At 34.0% G+C, this 18513-nt stretch overlaps 2 protein-coding genes and 1 pseudogene across 4 annotated transcripts; 1 reads left to right on the top strand and 2 right to left on the bottom strand.

Moving 5' to 3' along the window:
- Window positions 1-1546: 1546 nt before the first annotated feature.
- Window positions 1547-4296, bottom strand: LOC107604653 (Cyclophilin-like peptidyl-prolyl cis-trans isomerase family protein). Its single transcript, XM_016306283.3, has 6 exons — window positions 4107-4296; window positions 3910-4005; window positions 3758-3819; window positions 3512-3645; window positions 2496-2580; window positions 1547-1835 (listed from the first exon to the last, which is right to left on the bottom strand). Exons 1-6 carry the CDS (start codon window positions 4176-4178, stop codon window positions 1790-1792), a joined length of 495 nt encoding a protein of 164 aa, XP_016161769.1. The 5' UTR covers window positions 4179-4296; the 3' UTR covers window positions 1547-1789.
- A 37-nt stretch (window positions 4297-4333) lies between these two features.
- LOC107604652 (mitochondrial fission protein ELM1) lies at window positions 4334-8189 on the top strand. 2 transcript variants are annotated; one of them, XR_015885881.1, is made up of 12 exons: window positions 4400-4609; window positions 4699-4825; window positions 4930-4996; window positions 5100-5196; window positions 5490-5639; window positions 5769-5895; window positions 6668-6780; window positions 7019-7082; window positions 7168-7261; window positions 7392-7500; window positions 7777-7932; window positions 8098-8189. XR_015885881.1 is itself a non-coding variant. In XM_088490125.1 (11 exons), the coding sequence occupies exons 1-11, from the start codon at window positions 4439-4441 to the stop codon at window positions 7876-7878; spliced, it is 1221 nt and encodes a 406-aa protein (XP_088346251.1). In that variant the 5' UTR covers window positions 4334-4438; the 3' UTR covers window positions 7879-8189. The 2 variants fall into 2 exon arrangements, 1 of the variants encoding a protein (XP_088346251.1); XM_088490125.1 differs by having other exon boundaries at window positions 4334-4609; window positions 7777-8189.
- A 3658-nt stretch (window positions 8190-11847) lies between these two features.
- LOC107647046 (uncharacterized) lies at window positions 11848-17884 on the bottom strand (annotated as a pseudogene). The gene is made up of 8 exons (XR_015885917.1): window positions 17808-17884; window positions 17563-17623; window positions 16698-16810; window positions 16535-16589; window positions 16033-16120; window positions 15620-15731; window positions 14846-14890; window positions 11848-13304 (listed from the first exon to the last, which is right to left on the bottom strand). The product of XR_015885917.1 is annotated as an uncharacterized LOC107647046 (transcript).
- Between the last annotated feature and the right edge of the window lie 629 nt (window positions 17885-18513).

Here is an 18513-nt window from a genome sequence, read left to right on the forward strand (position 1 = left end):
CACATTTAAATATTTTTTCATCCAAGTTTTATTCAAATAAGTCCAACACCAACAAAAACCACTCTTATTAAAAGAGCGTCATTACACGTACTTTATCTTCTTCTTCTTCTTCTTCTCCCCGACGCTTCTTCTTCTTTCAAATACACACATACGTCATCTTCTTCTTTCAAATTCACGTATACCTCCTCTTCCTCATTCTTCTCCTTCTTCGCGCACGCAGATTCTTCTCCTCCTCTTTCATTATCGTCATCACCAACAACACCAACATTTTGCTAATGGATTATTTTTTCAATCGAATTGAATGAAATGCAATTACTTAATTGAATTGAATGGACGACAGGGGTTCTGAATCTGAATTGATAATCTCTAAATTGTAGACAGAGGTGTTTCGAATTTTATTTTATAAAATGGATTATGTTTCGTTCATTCAGTACTATACAATTGTTTCACCATGAGTACGTGTTTGGTTCATTATGCAGAAAGCTGTTTAAATTTGATTTTATATAATGGATTATGTTTCGACTATGTTTCGTTCATTTAGTACTATACAATTATTTTACCATGAATACGTGTTCAGTTCATTATGCAGAAAGCTGTTCAAATTTGAATTAATATAATGGATAATGTTCTATTCATTCAGTACTATACAATTGTTTCACTATAATAACATGTTCGGTTCATTTCTGTTCTGCACAATTCAAAATTCTTCCTCCTCACCTTCTACTGCTTCTTCATCAGGAGGAAAAGACAAAAAGAATACAACAATAACAAAAAAATGACGATAAGAAGAAAACACGTGTAGAAGAAAGAATGTGAAAAAAAGGAGAAGAATGAGGAAGAAAAAAAACGCGAAGAAAAAGACAAACAAAGAAGAAAAAGACAAACAAGAAGATGCTCCATGCGTAAACGAGCGTGAAAAGAAGAAAAAGAAGCACAGGAGAGAAGAGAAAAAAAAAAAAAGAGAAGCGCTTAACCTAAAATTGCTTGGGTAAACTTGTATGCCAAAATTGCTTAAATGTGAAGTTCCTCATAAAAAATCAGATAAACAAAAAACTACTGTCAAGCCAATTTTTTCATTGGAATTTAGATCCTCTAAACTAAAAAATTAGTAAAATAATAAAATAAAGTTAATCATCATTGATTTTATAATTTCCATATATGTCTAACTATCTTAATTTAAAAAAAGATCTTTTTTCGAGTTATCTTTTTTTAAAAGATCTTATAGAGAAGTAAAAGTAATTTTATGTTTGGATATCTCATGTAAAAAGGTCTTTTTATCAATCAATTATATTTGGGTATAACAATATAAAAGTACTTTTTTGTTTATTTATTACATGAAAAACATCTTTTTTTTAAGGAAAAAAGATCTTTTAAAAAAAGATGTAAATTACAGCTTCTCAAAAAAGATCTTTTTTTGATTTTACTAGTGCTTTTACTTTTACTACTAGAAATTTGCCAAACACGTTAAAAAATAAAAAAAGATCTTTTTTCATTGAAAAAAGATTTTTTTTTAACAAAATAATGGCGCCCAAACATGCACTAAAAGTAATCAACTCTTCACTTTATTACTTTACCAACTTCTTTACTTTAGAAAATCTTAATCCTTTCCATTGATGCTACATTCTGCATTATAGTCGAATCTCTAAATATTCTTGCAATACAACAGTCTACAGGTCAAAGCAGGCACTACGGATAAATCTTAGTGCTTAATATAGGAGAATTTCAAGTCACAACTGTTTGCTGCGAACTGGTGATAGAACCACAATTAACGACGTCATAGATATACATCTCAATCCTTGACTGATGTCCGTAATATCTTCACGTCATGGATGGGCCTGAATAAGTATAAGATCAAAATTAGAATTGAAGAAGTTCTTAAGGAATTTCTATAAAATACTTCATTTCAATCATTGATGCAGCTGATAATTTTTGGTGTATCAAGAACCAAATTCAATTTGGTTTATCATAGACCCTGAGTGTTCATTGGCCAAAGCCGAAAAGCTTTCTCTTTGATCATGTATTCACAAAAATAACATGAAAACAAAATGATGATGAATGGATCAGTTCATGGCTATGTTCCACATATGATAAAAGGAAAAAAGGATATAACATAGGTCGTGGAATTCTAGAACACTGAACACCCAGCAAAAAGGCGAGCTCAATATCTGTAGAAGCTTTGTAATTCATATAACCAGTTTTATTCAGAGGTTTGCTAATAATTTTAGGATGTGTTTGGTTTGTGTTTTCATTTTTTGTTCCATTTTTTGTATTTTCTGTTTCTAGATTTTGTGAAGAAAAAAGTGAAAACAGTGAAAACAATAAAATCTTATTTTCAGTTTTCACCTCCGGCTTTCACTTTCCTTCACAAAATCCAAAAAATAAAAAACACTGAGAATGAAAACCGAAAATGAAAATGCAAACCAAACGCAGTCATATTCTTTGATTGTTGGTTTATGTATAGCATATGTTACTTTAAATAGCTATGTTTGACATACCTATCATTGTTATCTGTTTGGACACTGCCAAGTCTTTTGATAATTTCCATCCCACGACATACTCTCCCAAATATTGTGTGTTTTCCTGGTTGAAACAGAAACAGCAATTAAGAATATCAGTAGGTATTCTAAATTTTTCATGAAAATTGAAACAATTAATCATAAAATGACCAAGAAAATCTCGGGGTCTATGCCTGAAAACGTGTCAACCTTTAAAACAAAGATATATCAGAGAACTCACAAGCTGCTCTTAAAAGAGAAAAGAAATATTTAGTTGGATGAGGAAACATACTAAGCTATGCATGCATTTGTATCCACCAAGAAATGATAACATTTAAGAAACATAAGCAAGAAGCTGCATCCTAATCCATAGCTTTGTTGACACAATCATTAAAACACACAAGAAGAGAGATTCTAATCCATCTTAAATCCTCCACATTTGGACAGGACCACATGTTGTGATATAACTTCACTAGTTGCTCGTATGCTTGGAATACATCTATACCTTTGGCCTCCAGTGACCTTAGGGCTTAGAGAGACTACACCGGATCATGATATAAGTAGTCATACAACAGCATATTGTAAGGTGAATTATGTCGATCTACCTCTCACCTAAAAGCTGAAACGGAAAAAGGGAACATGAACGGAACAGAGTTGCAAAACCAATTTTCTTTCCATGACTCTACTATGGGAAAGAGATTACATTTCATCATTATCTGAGTTTCGTGCACAAGACAGTTTGCGTTCACAATGTGTGTGCCATTGTGTCAACAATCCAGCAATTGTGCATGCCTCTCACTGAACCAAACTACTCATGGTACATGGACAATTTTCAAGTTACCATATTGGTGGGGAAAAAACATTCAAATTAAAGCACAGAATCCTCACAGTGCAATAGGTATAGTAAATTATAAATATTGGAAAAACAAAAACAAATTTAATCATAAACTTCAGAAGTAGTGCCTTACAATTTCCAAATTCTAAAGGTAAATATACAGAAAAAAGGAAAACATTACCATCAAGAGAAGGGCATGGTGCTAGAGTAATAAAGAATTGACTGCCATTAGTATTTGGGCCAGCATTTGCCATGGATAAGATACCAGCTCCAGTGTGCTTCAACTCTTGTCTAATCTCGTCTTCAAATTTCGGTCTGCGACAAAGAACAAGCCAAAGAATGCAATAAATCATCAATGAAGAGTGCATTACAATCAACATGAAAAAATAAAACAAAATATAATCACTAAAAATAAAAAAAGACATACCCATATATAGACTCTCCTCCCCTTCCAGTCCCAGTGGGATCCCCTCCTTGTACAATGAAGTCCTACTCAACAATTAAACCAAATGAATCCATGTATCAACATTAGAAAAAAAGGGCTCATACTCATACACAGAGGGAGAAAAATTGAAGTACCTTGATGATTCTGTGGAACTTAACATTGTTGTAATAACCTCTGCGAGACAATTCAATGAAGTTCCTGCAAGTCCTTGGTGCGTGCTTGTAGTACAGCTGAGCCCAACATTGAAAAAATAAATTAAAATAAAAGAATTGTTGCCATTGGCAAAAAAAAAAAAAGGAAAATTAACAAAAATTGGAAAAAAGACAAGTACTTCAACAGTGAAAGAACCCATGGAAGTTTCTAGAGTAACCTCCGGAGCACCACCTTCTGCGTTTGCCCACATTTTTCTTTTATTTTCGCTGCCTCAGTCACACAAAGCAAAAGCTAATAATAAGTTGATTCCGTTTCTCTCTCTCAGCCGAAGAAAGAAAAGGCGTCAAGAGAGTGAAAGACTCTCCGTGACTTTACAATTTGCCAATGTTTTATAATGGGCGGGGCCTTTTATGGGCCTAGGCCCATATATCGCCTGGCCCATTTTGATTTTTCTTCCATCTGAATAGCTCCAAACTGTGGTTTTTCCATTTGAATATTGGAATCGTGGCGATGAGACCCATCAACCTTCCCGAACCGCCGAACCATTTCTTCAGCTTGCCGAAGTTCTTCGACGGCGCCGTCCGGCGAGCCGTCGTCATCGGTAACGGCTTCGCCGGCGCCGAGAACCAGTGCATCGGGTTGGTCCGTGCTCTCGGTCTCTCCAATCGTCACTCCCTATACGTAAGCTCTGGAACTAAGCTGAATTGTATCACTGGATTGTGTTTGGTTGCTGAGAAAAATTGATTTGTTATTTTTTTTTTTATGTGCAGCGCGTGACGAGGCCCCATGGAGGAATCAATAGGTGGCTTCATTGGCTTCCGGTTTCGGTTCATAAGATGTTGGATTCTGTTATCAGAAGGCTCTGTGGGAATTCGCGGTTTCAAGCTTCGAAGATTGGTATGCCAATCATATTTTCCTAACTTTTATTTTGTTCATGTGATTGTTGTTTGTGCTGATTCGTGTGCTAAGTTGTATTTGAAAATGATGGTTGCTTAGTTCAGGCATATCAAGCGTTTTAGAAGCTGATGCTTACCATATTGCAACAATGGCGCGTGAAACGTTCCACAAGTAGGTTGTTGTAGTCTTATTGTGCTTTCTGAAAGTGAAATTCAGAGGTGTGATGAATTTGTACTAGAAAGACTAATGAATTGCGGTTGTATTTTATTCATAGGGATGGTCCCTTGTTGGTGGTTGCATCTGGGAGAGACACTATTCATGTCGCAAGCTACATTAAACGGTTAGCCCCAGAAAATGTTTTTGTTGTTCAGGTTATGCTTTGTACTTATTCTATTTTTGTAACTTGACGCATAAGTTCATTTCATGATTGAATGCGATCATAGTACATATATATCTGTTGTATGTTTGAGTGAAATTATAATCTTTTTGCTATCGGTTGAGATTGAGTGGAAATTGAATTAGACTTGTTTCTTGGTAAATAGTAATATTTAAAGAGAATGGATATTGTTTGCATTTTTGAGAAATTGCCTGGACATATTATTTCTATGATACCTGTTGGGGTCATAAGTTCCAAATGATTCACATGCTGTGATGCCTATTTCAGATACAACATCCGAGAGTGCGCCTGAATCGATTTGATCTTGTTATCACTCCACGCCATGATTATTATCCGCTGACTCTGGAAGGCCGGCGGCAAATTCCATGGTTTCTTCGGAAGTGGGTCACTCCATGGGAACCTCCTGGCAGCAATGTGGTAGGTACTGTGGTTGTGTGATGTTTGTTGCTTTAGTATTTGTCTCTTCCCTGTGATGTTGTCATCTTTAAGTTTCTACATTATACACCTTTTCCCATCTTTCAAGTCCCTGATTTTACATTATAATAGTTCCTCACTGTGGGAGCGCTTCATCTAGCTGATTCCACTACTCTTAGGGCTGCTGCTTCTGCTTGGCATGATGAGTTAGCAGCTCTGCCCAAGCCTTTGCTTATTGTTAATGTTGGGGGTCCTACAGGTATTTTATTTTGCACTGAGGAACTTAAGATGCTTTGCCTGTTGGACGTTTTAAAAAGTATCATATGTTCATATTAATATTTGCTTTTCGTATGTAAGAAATCAATCAATTTTTAGATGTTCTCTTGCACCTTGTAATTGTTTGACATTTGTAGTAAAATTCTTCTTGTTGGTGTTTTAGTGTTTATCATTATTGAGATTGTTGTCATTGTCTGTAGAAATCTGGTTAAGAATCTTTCATTTGTGTGTTAGTATGAATTTTGTGTGTTATTCCTACTGAATTGATGATCATCCCTTGCATATTGGTGACTCTCTTAAATGACACCATAGCCTAGTTTTTGTTTACAGGATTGATTGCATTACTAACTGGCAAATGTTTGCATTGGATTGATTGCATTACTAACTGTCAAATGTTTGCATTGTATACTGCATAGTTGGAAATTTACTGAAGTTGACTAGGCCAATTTTGCATACATTACGGTTTGTTTGATTAAAGCCTCAAAGATTCTGAGCTTAAAATTTGAAACTTTTTAATATTTTTATGGCCTAACCCCTATGTTTCTTGATTATAATATCTATTTTACAGTTAACACATAACCGGTGGTTATATCTATGTTATGTGTTAGAGTAGAATTTACTTTTTCTAGTCCTACTTTTGCTGTGCCCTGTATTGCTCTTGTTTTTGTTTTTATTATTATTATTATTATTATTATTATTATTATTATTATTATTATTATTATTATTATTATTAAATTTTGATAACTTTTTATCAGGAAATTGTTGCTATGGTGTGGATCTCGCAAAGCAGTTGGTGGTAATGCTTCAAAATGTGTTATGGAGTTGTGGAACTATCCGAATATCTTTCTCTAGAAGAACGCCTGCAAAGGTATAAAAGATTACACAATTAGTAAGAATATTTTTTTATTCAATAGGTTGTGATTATAATAAGCTTTGGCTTCTACCATGAGCATGCTTCTGGTTGGTGGGTTTGTTTGTAAGCCTTGAAAGCTGGCATTCACGACATACAGATGATGTTGCCATAAGGGATGGAGGCCCCATTCATTTTTATACTTTGATATATTTTGATCTGTTCAACAAATTCAGTTTTGCCATCCTTATTGCAGATCTCCAACATTTTGGTCAAAGAATTTGCCACAAATCCTAAGGTCCATATCTGGGATGGTGAAGGTACTTATACCTGTAATGTTCATAGCCATAAAACCATGTCCCAGCATTGAAGATCGCATTATGTGATGTATTTTATTACATTCAGGTCCAAATCCGCATATGGGACATCTGGCTTGGGCTGATGCCTTTGTTATCACAGCTGATTCCATTAGTATGTTAAGTGAGGCCTGCAGTACCGGGTACGTAAGATATTATAAGATCACCTGATGATTAGCATCTACCATTAAAGAGGAAAAAAGAAACCTCATTTCATCATTCACTTCTTAAAGGGATATCTATAGTTCCATGACTGTGTATATTGTGCTACAGGAAGCCTGTGTATGTAATCGGAGTGGAACTCTGTACATGGAAATTTGCGGACTTCCAAAATTCTTTGCAGAAGCAAGGAGTCACTCGACCCTTCACTGGGCAAGAAAATGTGAGTAGGCAGCTGTCCTATGATATTCTCTTTCTTTTTTAGTTGCAATTAGTTCTCATCATTAGATTGCAAAGTTAGATATGGAAATTGGGATTTTATTTCGTGATACATTTCCTATATATAACTTTCGAAGTTGCCTTATGAGAAATAATGTAGACTGGTTTTAGATGGGAACGGCCTCTTATGTGCTGTCATCTTCAGTTCTTGGTGATATTTTTTTTTTTTTTTTGTTGAACAGGCATTGCATTTTACTTATTTGTGTTTTGGATTATACAGATGAGTGAAAGTTGGAGTTATCCTCCACTAAATGACACTGCAGAAGCCGCCAATCAAGTTATTGCCGCACTTGCTCAGCGTGGATGGACTATTCATACCTAATGGTTTTCTAAATGAATTAAGCTTCCTTTGGAACTCATGGAATTTATAAATGAGGTGGTGCCTGAAGAGGAAATACTTTCCAATTCCCACTGGGCACTAGCTTATGTATATGTATATTTATATAGCTTTGGAGTGCTCAATGTCTGGGAATTTCCTGTTAAGAAAGGTCACTAGAAATAGTTATAATGACATGCTTTTTTTTTTTTTCCTTTTTAATAGGTGGTGCGGCCAATGAGTGATCTCACCAATTTTCGCTTGTAATAGAAATTTGAAGCAATAATTTTGGATCTAATCTAGCTCCTTTCCTTTCTTCTTTTTTGGTGATAGTTTTATATTTTTTGGTGAGTTGTAATGATATAAGCTATACAGCACTTTAGGATGTAAGACTCAGTCACAAATCCCCCGGGATGTAACACTTAATCACAAATCCCCGTTTCTTTGAAGTCAGTCTATTATTTTTTTAAGGAAAAAACTCAACCTAGGAACTGTACTATAACGAAAAGGAAAATTCTATCGTGCTTATTTCATTTGTCAGCATTGTATGTTGTTATTTCGTGTCACAAATAGCGAACGACGCGTGGAGGGGCAGGTAACGTTTGTGCATACAGTGCAATAAGTCCCGTTCGGTTTACCAGCTTGATTAGGGTCAAATTTTGACTAATGAAGTATCTTAATGTAGGTAGAAAAGTTGGCCGTATTTGTATGGGCTCGTAATACTTTAATAATTGCGATGTGAATGGAGGCCCAGAGCGATTGGATAATACACGCCGAAAATAAAGAAGTTATAAGGGTGACATTCGTTTTTATAGAGATGGGTCACAAAATATGTGAAGTTTGTAGGATTAGGATTATGTAAATATCTTTAGGGAATAGGAAATGATTTAAATATCTTTAGGAATTAGGATTATAACGAGCTGTTTTTTTTTTTTTTTTTCTAAGTTAGGGATAAGATTCCCACTCAAAATTTGTAAGAAAGGGAGACTGTCATTTGAACTATAACGAGTTTTTTTTTTTTTTTAGGAGTGAAACTCGAACCCAAGAGTTAAATAACGTACAATTTAGTAGGGGTGGCGAAGTGGGTCGGCTTACTCTAACCCGGCCCGCTCCCGCCTAGGTCCGACCCGCCTCGCCAACTAAAGTGGGTTTAAAATACTAGCCTACCCTTCTTTATGGTGGATTGGCGGGTCGGCGGGCTAGTCCGCTTGATTCTTTTTTTTTTTTTTGAAAAATAAAATTAATTAAAATTAACCAAAAAATAATAATTAAAAAATTAAATACAAATAAAAAATAGTTAAATTATAATATAAGTTTTTTATTTTCTTTTTTTTTATTTTTAACTTTAATAAAATTATTTAAAATAATATTTGTCAATAGAACCATCTTTATTTTAAAAAATAAGTCACATAATTTGAGTATATATATGAAATTGTAAAATAAAATAAATAACTAAAAGAAGAATAAAAACAAAAACTGAAAAAAAGTGTTTGAAAATTATATAATTATTAATTTTGTTGTAATAATTTTTTTTGTTTACCCAAATAGTATCCCCCAACCCGACAGGTTAAGGACTAATCCGTCACGGATCTGAGCTCCATTTAAGGGTCTGCGCTGGCCAATGAGTTACTACATGCACAAGGTGGGGTTCGAACTCCTGACACTTACTTAAGCGGACGAGTGAGCTGACTACTCGACCAACCCAAGTTGGTTTAATAATTATTATTTTATTTAATAAAAAAAAGAAAAAAATCTTTGGCCCGACAAGCCGGTCCGCCCAGCCCCACCAAAATCCGCAAATTTGGCGGTGTGGGTTTGGCGAATTTTTTTAATTTGACAGGTTCCAAATCCTAGCTCGACCTGCCTTTTTTAACGGATTCGGCGGGTCGGACGGATGAATTTTCGACCCGTTTTGCCACCCCTACACTTTAGTCTATTTGACTACAATAATTTTAATAATTATTATTATAATTATATATTAGTAATAAAAATATAATATATATATATTATTAATATAATAAATAGAATTTATTTTAAATATTTTAAATTGTTTCAAAAACTTTAAATTTAATTTTTTTTATATATTTCATGATTAATGATAAAATAAAAAAAATAAATAGAATATATAATAATAAATGTATTTCATATTATTAATTTTACTACTATAATAATATTAATAATACAAAATATATATTACTATTGACGAAAGAAATTTTAATTATTTTTAATATTTTTATAACAAGTTAAAATATTAAAGATAAATAAAAATTATTATTTATATTTTTGAAACATTAATATAATTATGGCTAATTTATATGTAAAATAATTATAAATAAATGTTTTAATCAAATAGACTAAAAGTGAATGTTATTTAACTTTTGTAATTGAAAAAAATGTAAGTTTTATAAATAGAAAAAAGAATCATTTTTCTCTTTTTGGACTTTTAAGAGAGCTTTCTTTTTTGTAATTATTTGTTGAGGAAAAAAAAAACAGGTTTATTCATGCACTTTAGTTTTTAACTAGCTACTTTAGTAGATTTTTTGGGGGCAATTTTTAATTTTTCATTACCCTTGGCCAACTTCACATGGACCACCAACTTTCAGTCCATTATCCAACAATTCATAATTTATGATTGACGGTTAATTAATCATTCTCCATCAAACAATCAATACGGAAGCAACGAAACCACAACACGAATCTATTACCTCCCATTTAACCTCAGTTTGTACGTAGGGGTGTCCATAGATCGGATCCGATCCGCATATCTGTGGTATTTATCCGAATCCAATCTGAAAATTGCGGATATAGATCCGATCCGCAAGGCTTTTGGATCGGATCGGATCGGATCCGCACACTAATTGGATCGGATTGCGGATTTTGTGTTGATATCCGCATATCCGCGTATCCGCAAAATTAAAGAAATAAATAAGTAAATATTCTTTTTATGTTTTATTTCAATTAATAATTATCATATATGTTATATTATTTTAATTTATTATTTAAGAAAAGTATGTTTAATATTATTTTAAGAGTAAACATATTTAAAAGAATAGAAAAAATGAATTTTATTGATATTTTTTTTAATAAAAATAAGCTTTTAAAAATATTTTTGTGTTTTGCGGATATATCTGATATCCGATCCGATCCGATCCGATAATTTTAATGCAGATCGGATCGAATTTTTGGCCATATCCGATCCGATCCGATCCGCGGACACCCCTATATTGTACGTGTCACTCTCTTATCCTTACACCACATGAAAATATGGGTAGGGGTCGTGTCAGTTTGGTTCGGGTTTATGGTAAAATTAGAAGCGAACCGATCAAAATACAATTGGTTCAGTTTGGTTTGGATTTACATTTTTTTTGTACATGTACCCGAATCAAACAAAACCGATTAAGAACGAATTGGTTCGGTTCGGGTAATTGGGTACCCGATGACTTTAAAATTTATTAAAAAAAATCAAATTTTTATTTTAAAAATTCAACAAGTACAATAAATATGTAACATCAATAGAAATAATCCAAACATGTTAAACACCAAATATATTAAAAACTAAACTCATTAAAATCTAAACATATTAATAATGAATAATCATTGTACGATTCTAATCCATATATTTTTTTTTATTTTTTTTATTTAATTAATATATGATCAGGTTTGCGAGTTGGTTTGGATTCCACACCCCCCAAAACCGATACACGAAACCAATTACTAACAAAAACCATCGATTTAGTGCGGATTAGACCCGATTACCTGTTTATTTCAGAACCAATTTAATTAATTTGATTAGAATTTGGACGGATAATCAAGTACCCGCTATCCGTGCTCACCCCTAAGCATGGGATGCTGACAATCACGATCAGCATCATAGAATCTCCCGCCAATTCTATATTTATATCCACATTTTTTGGCTTATTCAATTTTGGAAAACTGATTTCTTTTCCTTTGCTCAAACTTCCAACTGGCATAAAATTGACTAATAAGCAAACAATTTATAAAAACAAACACAGAACATGAACAAAGTAGAAATCACAACATATAGTAAATATATTGGCTATGAAAAATCAGGTAACACTGTTTCATACCATCTTCTGAATTATCAACATCGGGAGGTGTTGTCTTGAAAATTGTTGCCAATGGTCCTGCTTGTAACTTTTCGAAGCCTTTACAAAGACCCTTCCCAGGACCACCATCAGGACCAATTATTCCAAATCGATGTAGGAGGACTTCAGCATAGCTCATTCCCCCACCAAGACGAATACCAGATATAGAAGCTGAGCCGTTCAAACAATGAGACTCTGTATCTTGTTCCCCCAATGGTATGACATGCACCATGTTTACATCCAGAAAAGGGATTGAAGGAGCATTTCAGTTCAATAGATGGTTCCTCTTGTTATGTACCCAGAATACAGTTCTCAATTGACGGTTTCCAATATATCACTGCTTGAAGGAATATTCTCTCCAGAACTTAAGAATGAGCCATTCTCTCCTGCTATGTGCTTCTCAGCATCCACGCAATCTATCTGAACACCCTCCCAGCGTGAGGTGGACGAAATAACAATAACACCACCAAAGGTTCTATGAGTGGCACTAATGAACAAATCATTTCCAACAAACTACACTAGAGGCATTCCCTCGACATTCAATGGTGAAGACTCAGAAATCGAAGTTGAAGGTCTTTAACTGCCAAACTTACAGCACTGTCACTAGGAGTTATGTCCATTAACTTTTCACTAGAAGATTTGTTTTTAATGCCCTCCAATTGTTTACTTTTTCCGGCCACTGCTATTTTCTCACTAACTCTCCCAAAATACATGTAAAGAACTAAGACAAAAAATAATTGTTCAACAAAACAATTGGACAGAAACTGTTCACAAGAAACATCAACTCTCACAATACCTCCTAGAGGAGGAACCTTTAACAATGGACTGCCATTGCCAGTTGCCATTGCTACTTCAATCCAAGCACCTTTTAGAACAACACATCTCCATAGTCCTGGGTCCATCCAAGAGAATCGTAACGTGCAGGTGGGACAGTACATGCTTCCAGAGATAAAAGTAATCTGGGCTGCTCTGGCACTCCAGTTTCTCTGGATAGCATCAATTGGTTGACCTTCCCAAAGACTGAAACAAGCAGGATCCTTATCCAGTTTTCAGTATTCTTAGTTTCATTGAGGGTGAATCTATATATGAGAAGTCTTCAATATGAAGCCTTGCACCAGCAAAGGAGGTTTGAATTACATTATCTGTGTTGCTTTTAGAAATATCCAACTGGGCCTTGTCCAAAAGAACCATAAGATCCAGTCCACTGACACTGAGAGTGAAGAAAAGAGAGTTTACTGAGGAATCTGGTAAAATATCACCAGAATTGACAACAATTCTATTAGCTAAGAAAGAAGATACTCTAAGGCAAGCTTCTTCCTGAAGATGAATTTGGAAAATAATGAAAGATCAATAAAGAACATAATCTATTACCGTAGCAAATATATAGGCATAGCAGGCAAGTTACTTGTTGAAATAAATTGCAATACCATAAGAGGCGGACAGTCAATAACGGTTTGGCAAGCAAAAAATGGTGGAAGTGCAGAAGGCACAATCTGAAGGGAACGGAGGCAGATTAGAGGAATTCCCTCAATCAATTGCCACTGCTGTTCTCCAAGTGGATATATTGGAGGGCAAAAGCTCTAGCTGCAGGAGGGAGAAAATGGGATTGAATAAATTTAATCAAGCAAGGAATATATGGCTGAGTTCAGGCATCATTCGTGACAGGCACAATGGTGTCATTTGATCCTTGTAATAATTCCCATTTAGTAAGACAAGGGTTTGTTGTTGTTATTGTTGTTGTTGTTGTTATCGTTAATGTGAAGGTATGTAATATTAAATAAATGTTATGCCATCATTGTCTTACTTTTTCAATAAATTTACAACACATTACTGCACAACACCGAAACAAAATTATCCTTATCAGTATTGCAAAATTAAATTAATAAAGCATTACCAAATTCTGGCACATGAAAAGACTCTCTTTTAACAGAATGTATAGATGGCTGCACTAACAAACATGGCGGGTGTGAAAACTTGTCACTGCATTTTCAAGAAACATATACAATTTAGTAATAGTGAAAACTATTTCAACAGTCAGCATGGAAAAAAGAAACCATCATTATGACTATAGCAAACTGAAACAACTAAGTAGGGCACATTGCTAATAGTTTGCTTTCTTATTTCCCATTCTGGATGAAATTATTTGCTCAAGAGCCAACCAAATATATCTAACAACAAAAGTTATAGGTGCTAATATATCCATTCCCAATATTTTTCACATTCACTAATATGTTTTTCCTTTTCTTTTTCATTTATTTCCTTGTTAAAGGAAGAAATATTAATGTTAGGGAGCAGGATAATGCAAACAAGGTGGAGGACAGGAGATCCTCAATACAAAGATTAGCATGACAATATTCATTAGAACAATAAAAGCTTTCCAAACTCTCCAAGATGCACCAAGTAGAAGCAAAACACCCAACCCTGTCCCAGATGGCTTAAAGATATTTTTAATATCTATAAGTCATTTTTGGTCTTTGTCCCTCAACCTTTTCTTTCTTTGGATCTGAGTTTTGTTCCAACATTATGTTTTTGGTCTCTATTATTAGACCAGCACTATTAAGTGGTGATATTATAAAATCCAGAAGAAGGTTTATAAAATATTTACAAGGACCAAAAAAGAAACTTCCAATATATGTAAGGACTAAATATTGGAGTTTACAACATTCCATATATATTAACTGTTTAGACAGACAGATAATCCTGTCATAAAGCGGAGAAGTGTACGAAGTCCTGCACACATGATATTAACTTCATACATCATCTATGCCACTTGTATCGATTCAATGTGGACACATGTAAAAAGTTTCCTTTTAATTACCTGGCTCACTTAATACAGGGCAAAGAGCTTCTGTGATGTGCAACTAAACCTCAAGCCCAAGTGGATAGTTGGAGACTGTTCTCTGAATTGTGATCTGGCAAATAGCAAGCACAGTAACATTTCATGAGTCAGGAATCTTGGCCATTTAGAAGAAAGTAGATTACTATGATTAGAGGAATTGTACATATGCTTCTCCCCATATTCCTTCTAGAAAACACTCCCCTCAAAAGAATACTCGTTTTGCACCATCATCGTCTCTCATGTTTGCTCGCTCTTGAGAGCGGCCTAAAGTTCATCCCTCAACATGTCAGGATGAGGAAAAAGATCAATAGACAGATTCCCACACCAGTTTCTGAAGAGAAAGAGGTGGGGATAAGAATTTATATATAGTGAGTGTTAGAGAATCATTAGCATCAATTTAGACCAATTAGTATCGTCTATATTTATATAGTATATCTGTATATTAATTATAGGATTCTATGCCTTTATTACTCTGATTCATTTAGCACCTATAAATACCCCTTGTATATTGTACCTTTCATCACACTGAATAATACACTTTTCAGATTACTCTCTCAGTCTCTTGTTTCTAACAATGGGAAATACCAATGAATGGATAAAGATGATATAGAATATCAATATTTAGATGGTAAGTTATCCCAATATCGGTCATACACACATAAGATATAAAATGAAAGGCATAATGCAGTACTTTGAATACATATATATATATATACTTCGTATTACTTGAGAACTCCCTTGCCTCCTTAAGATTTACAACCTGATAATGCAAACGGAAAAAAATCTTCAACAATATTTATACCAAGTGTCCCAAATTAATTGTAAGCACGAGCCGAAACATAATTACATCCCAGCTTTCATTTGTGGTATACAGCAACAAATTGGGTATGGTGACAGATGCCATAGGCGGTGCCCTACAGCCAGAGATATATGGATAATTATGGATAAGTTTTGGATAAATTTATAACATAGTTTTTTGGTCAAAGAGGACAAACAATCCATCAGGTTTATCTGTAAAGCTACCCCATAAAAACGTGCACTGTTATTAAACTCTATTGCAATGAATGCAGACCAAATACTGCACTAATGATCAAATTCAGCAAAAAAGATATAAATATTGATTTCAATTCAATTTATTGATACATAACAACGACTGCAGAGCATAAATAAACTAAAGTAGATAACCAATTCAGAATACTAGTAAGAAGAACTTACCATGCTGCTCCCCTTGGGGACGAGCACCCCCATGAGTTTCAAGTAATAAATTAACTGTTTGAATTTGTATAGTCATTCCATCGGATATCTGATGGAAGTCCACAGTCAGTAGCAATGAGGAACATTCAAATTGAACATGCGCATCAGACAAATGATTTCTATTTGCAACACACTATTAATCCATATCCTAAACTAGTATCTCTTCATAGATCTTTATTTTTATGCTGCATAAGGATCTCTCAACAATCAACAGCAACAACGTTAAAGTTGAAAGGACGGAGAAAGATAGAAAAATGTGGAGTCCAGCTAAGGCATGAAGTGAATCAATTCAAATCTCCCAACTCTGTTAAACAATAGTTTTTTGTCTTCATTTCCATTTTCAATTGTGTACATCCATTGTAAAGTTTAACAACTACAAGCATCACACAACTAGTAAAATACACATTGTAGATGTTACTCAGCCACACATTACAACATAATCTTAGTAGTGATAGTGTCAAACCTTATCAGCAAAACCATAACCACTACCATTTGAAGAGGCACTTGATGGCGTGATGCTGCAGACAATAGTATAAAAATTACTAGCTAAAGAGAAAAAACTATCACCCTACAACAAGATTTTTCAGACACTTTCAGCAAGATAAAAATTTTCACTACCTAAGTACCTAGCATTATTCTCGGGCGGCCTTTCATAATCAGAATTCTCCTTTAGAACCAAATTCAGCCTATCAATTTGCACAAAAATGGGCTCTATTTGCACACTGCTCACTGACTGTAGCTAGAAAACTCACGCATTGAATTTAAATGCTTGATTGGACTTGGATAAAAAACATGCTTGAATATGTAGTTTGGTTGATAAATAAAATCGAACAATACTTTTGTCTTTTGAGTTCTTGGATCTTATTTGGTAAAAAAAAAATAGACCCTTATTTTAAATTAAATTTGTTAATTAGTATATATTAAAAAACTTATCTTTTTCTTTGTTTCACAATTTAAATGATGGCGTCAAAGTAATACACTTTAAAAATTAGAAGAAACCATGCATGAATCTTTTGGAATAAAATTAAATCTTTATTTTAACTTAAATTTAATAAATGGAATAATAATCAGTCAAATATTTTCACACAATTATTTTTAATAATAGAATAGATCAAATAATTATATTTGTATTAAATTAAATCAAAACAAATCAAATTTAGTAACTATAAAATCTAAAAAAATCAGTTTGCAATTAATAAATTTAAATATTTAATATTGTCATTGTTCACATTAAACAATTGACCTTGGTGCAATGTAATATACATTACATTAGTTTTTATTTTTGGAACTATTTTTATCCTAATTGACTCTAGTTAAGTTGACCATTAATTGATCTCCTAGACTTTCCCTAAATGAATATAACTTTCTACGCGCATAGCAAATTCCTAAACAAGAACTAGTAGAACGGTAGAAGGCAGCACTTAAAGAAACCAAAGCAACATAAAATCAGAAACTTAATACTCCTCCCGTGGACCCTAAACATTCCCGCACCAGATGTCGCACCACACCTGCATAAAAGGTTCGGACTAGCTGTTCTTCTTTGCTCCTTCTCCTGGTTCCAGTTTTAAGCACAAATAGGAAACAACTATATCAAGTTTCATTCTTTCTTCATCAAACAATAACATTGTTGAAAATCATCTCATTCCTACCCTTCCACACAAAACACATCACCGCAAAAAACTCATTTTCTTCCTCATACCCCTATTCATCCAAGTCTCAGCATTTCTTAGAGGAACCAGGCCAAAGAAAAGATAGTGCACATTTCCAGCTCACCCATATACAACACACAATTTGCATTCCTTTGTTCTATCATTTTCTTCAATTTCTAAGAATTTGAAAGAGCATGACTACCATATATACAAGAATGACAAGAGATGATGAACGAGAATGACTACAACAACGACCGAGAGTTTGTCTGATGCCACTGTAAGAACTGAGACTAATTAATCGTCTAAGTAAATAATTAATATTACCCAAAATAGGATCCGAAAATTTAGAATGAGAATTTGAGGATTTAAATATGATTTTTGGACTCAATAGATTTTTCTGAGTCAGAAAATGTATTTTCTGCGAAAAATTGAGTAAAACCGCGAATCAGCAACTGAACCGATCAAATTGGTTTAAGTCTGTCCGGTACTATACGAAAAAAATTAAAAACAGTTGAAAATCTTAGAGTAATATTATAAATTGAAAACCGGACATTAATTTTAAAGGTTTGGCACAAAGTTTGGCCAAACGAGCTAAAAACGCTAACGGATTGGACCGGGCCTAAGTTGGGCCCAAGCCCAACATATATATACTCTCATTAAAGGCCAATTCAGCACACAACACTCTCATAAACACAACACACACCAGCTGAAAGAAAAGAGGGAGAAGAGGCACTATTCATCATCATCTTTCCAAGCTCATAACTTGAGCTACGAAGCTTCGATCGCCGCACCG

This window comes from Arachis ipaensis, chromosome B6, assembly GCF_059453495.1.
Source record: "Arachis ipaensis isolate K30076 ecotype BB chromosome B6, ASM5945349v1, whole genome shotgun sequence".
Taxonomy (NCBI): Eukaryota; Viridiplantae; Streptophyta; class Magnoliopsida; order Fabales; family Fabaceae; genus Arachis; species Arachis ipaensis.

Coding starts and splice junctions, on each gene's coding strand:
- LOC107604653 (XM_016306283.3), bottom strand. CDS start 4,178: ATGTGGGCAAACGCAGAAGGTGGTGCTCCGGAGGTTACTCTAGAAACT. Junction 3,820..3,909: donor AGTTCCACAGAATCATCAAG/GTACTTCAATTT, acceptor ATTGTTGAGTAG/GACTTCATTGTACAAGGAGG. Junction 2,581..3,511: donor ACCATGCCCTTCTCTTGATG/GTAATGTTTTCC, acceptor TGTTTCAACCAG/GAAAACACACAATATTTGGG.
- LOC107604652 (XM_088490125.1), top strand. CDS start 4,439: ATGAGACCCATCAACCTTCCCGAACCGCCGAACCATTTCTTCAGCTTG. Junction 5,640..5,768: donor AACCTCCTGGCAGCAATGTG/GTAGGTACTGTG, acceptor ACATTATAATAG/TTCCTCACTGTGGGAGCGCT. Junction 7,501..7,776: donor CCTTCACTGGGCAAGAAAAT/GTGAGTAGGCAG, acceptor TGGATTATACAG/ATGAGTGAAAGTTGGAGTTA.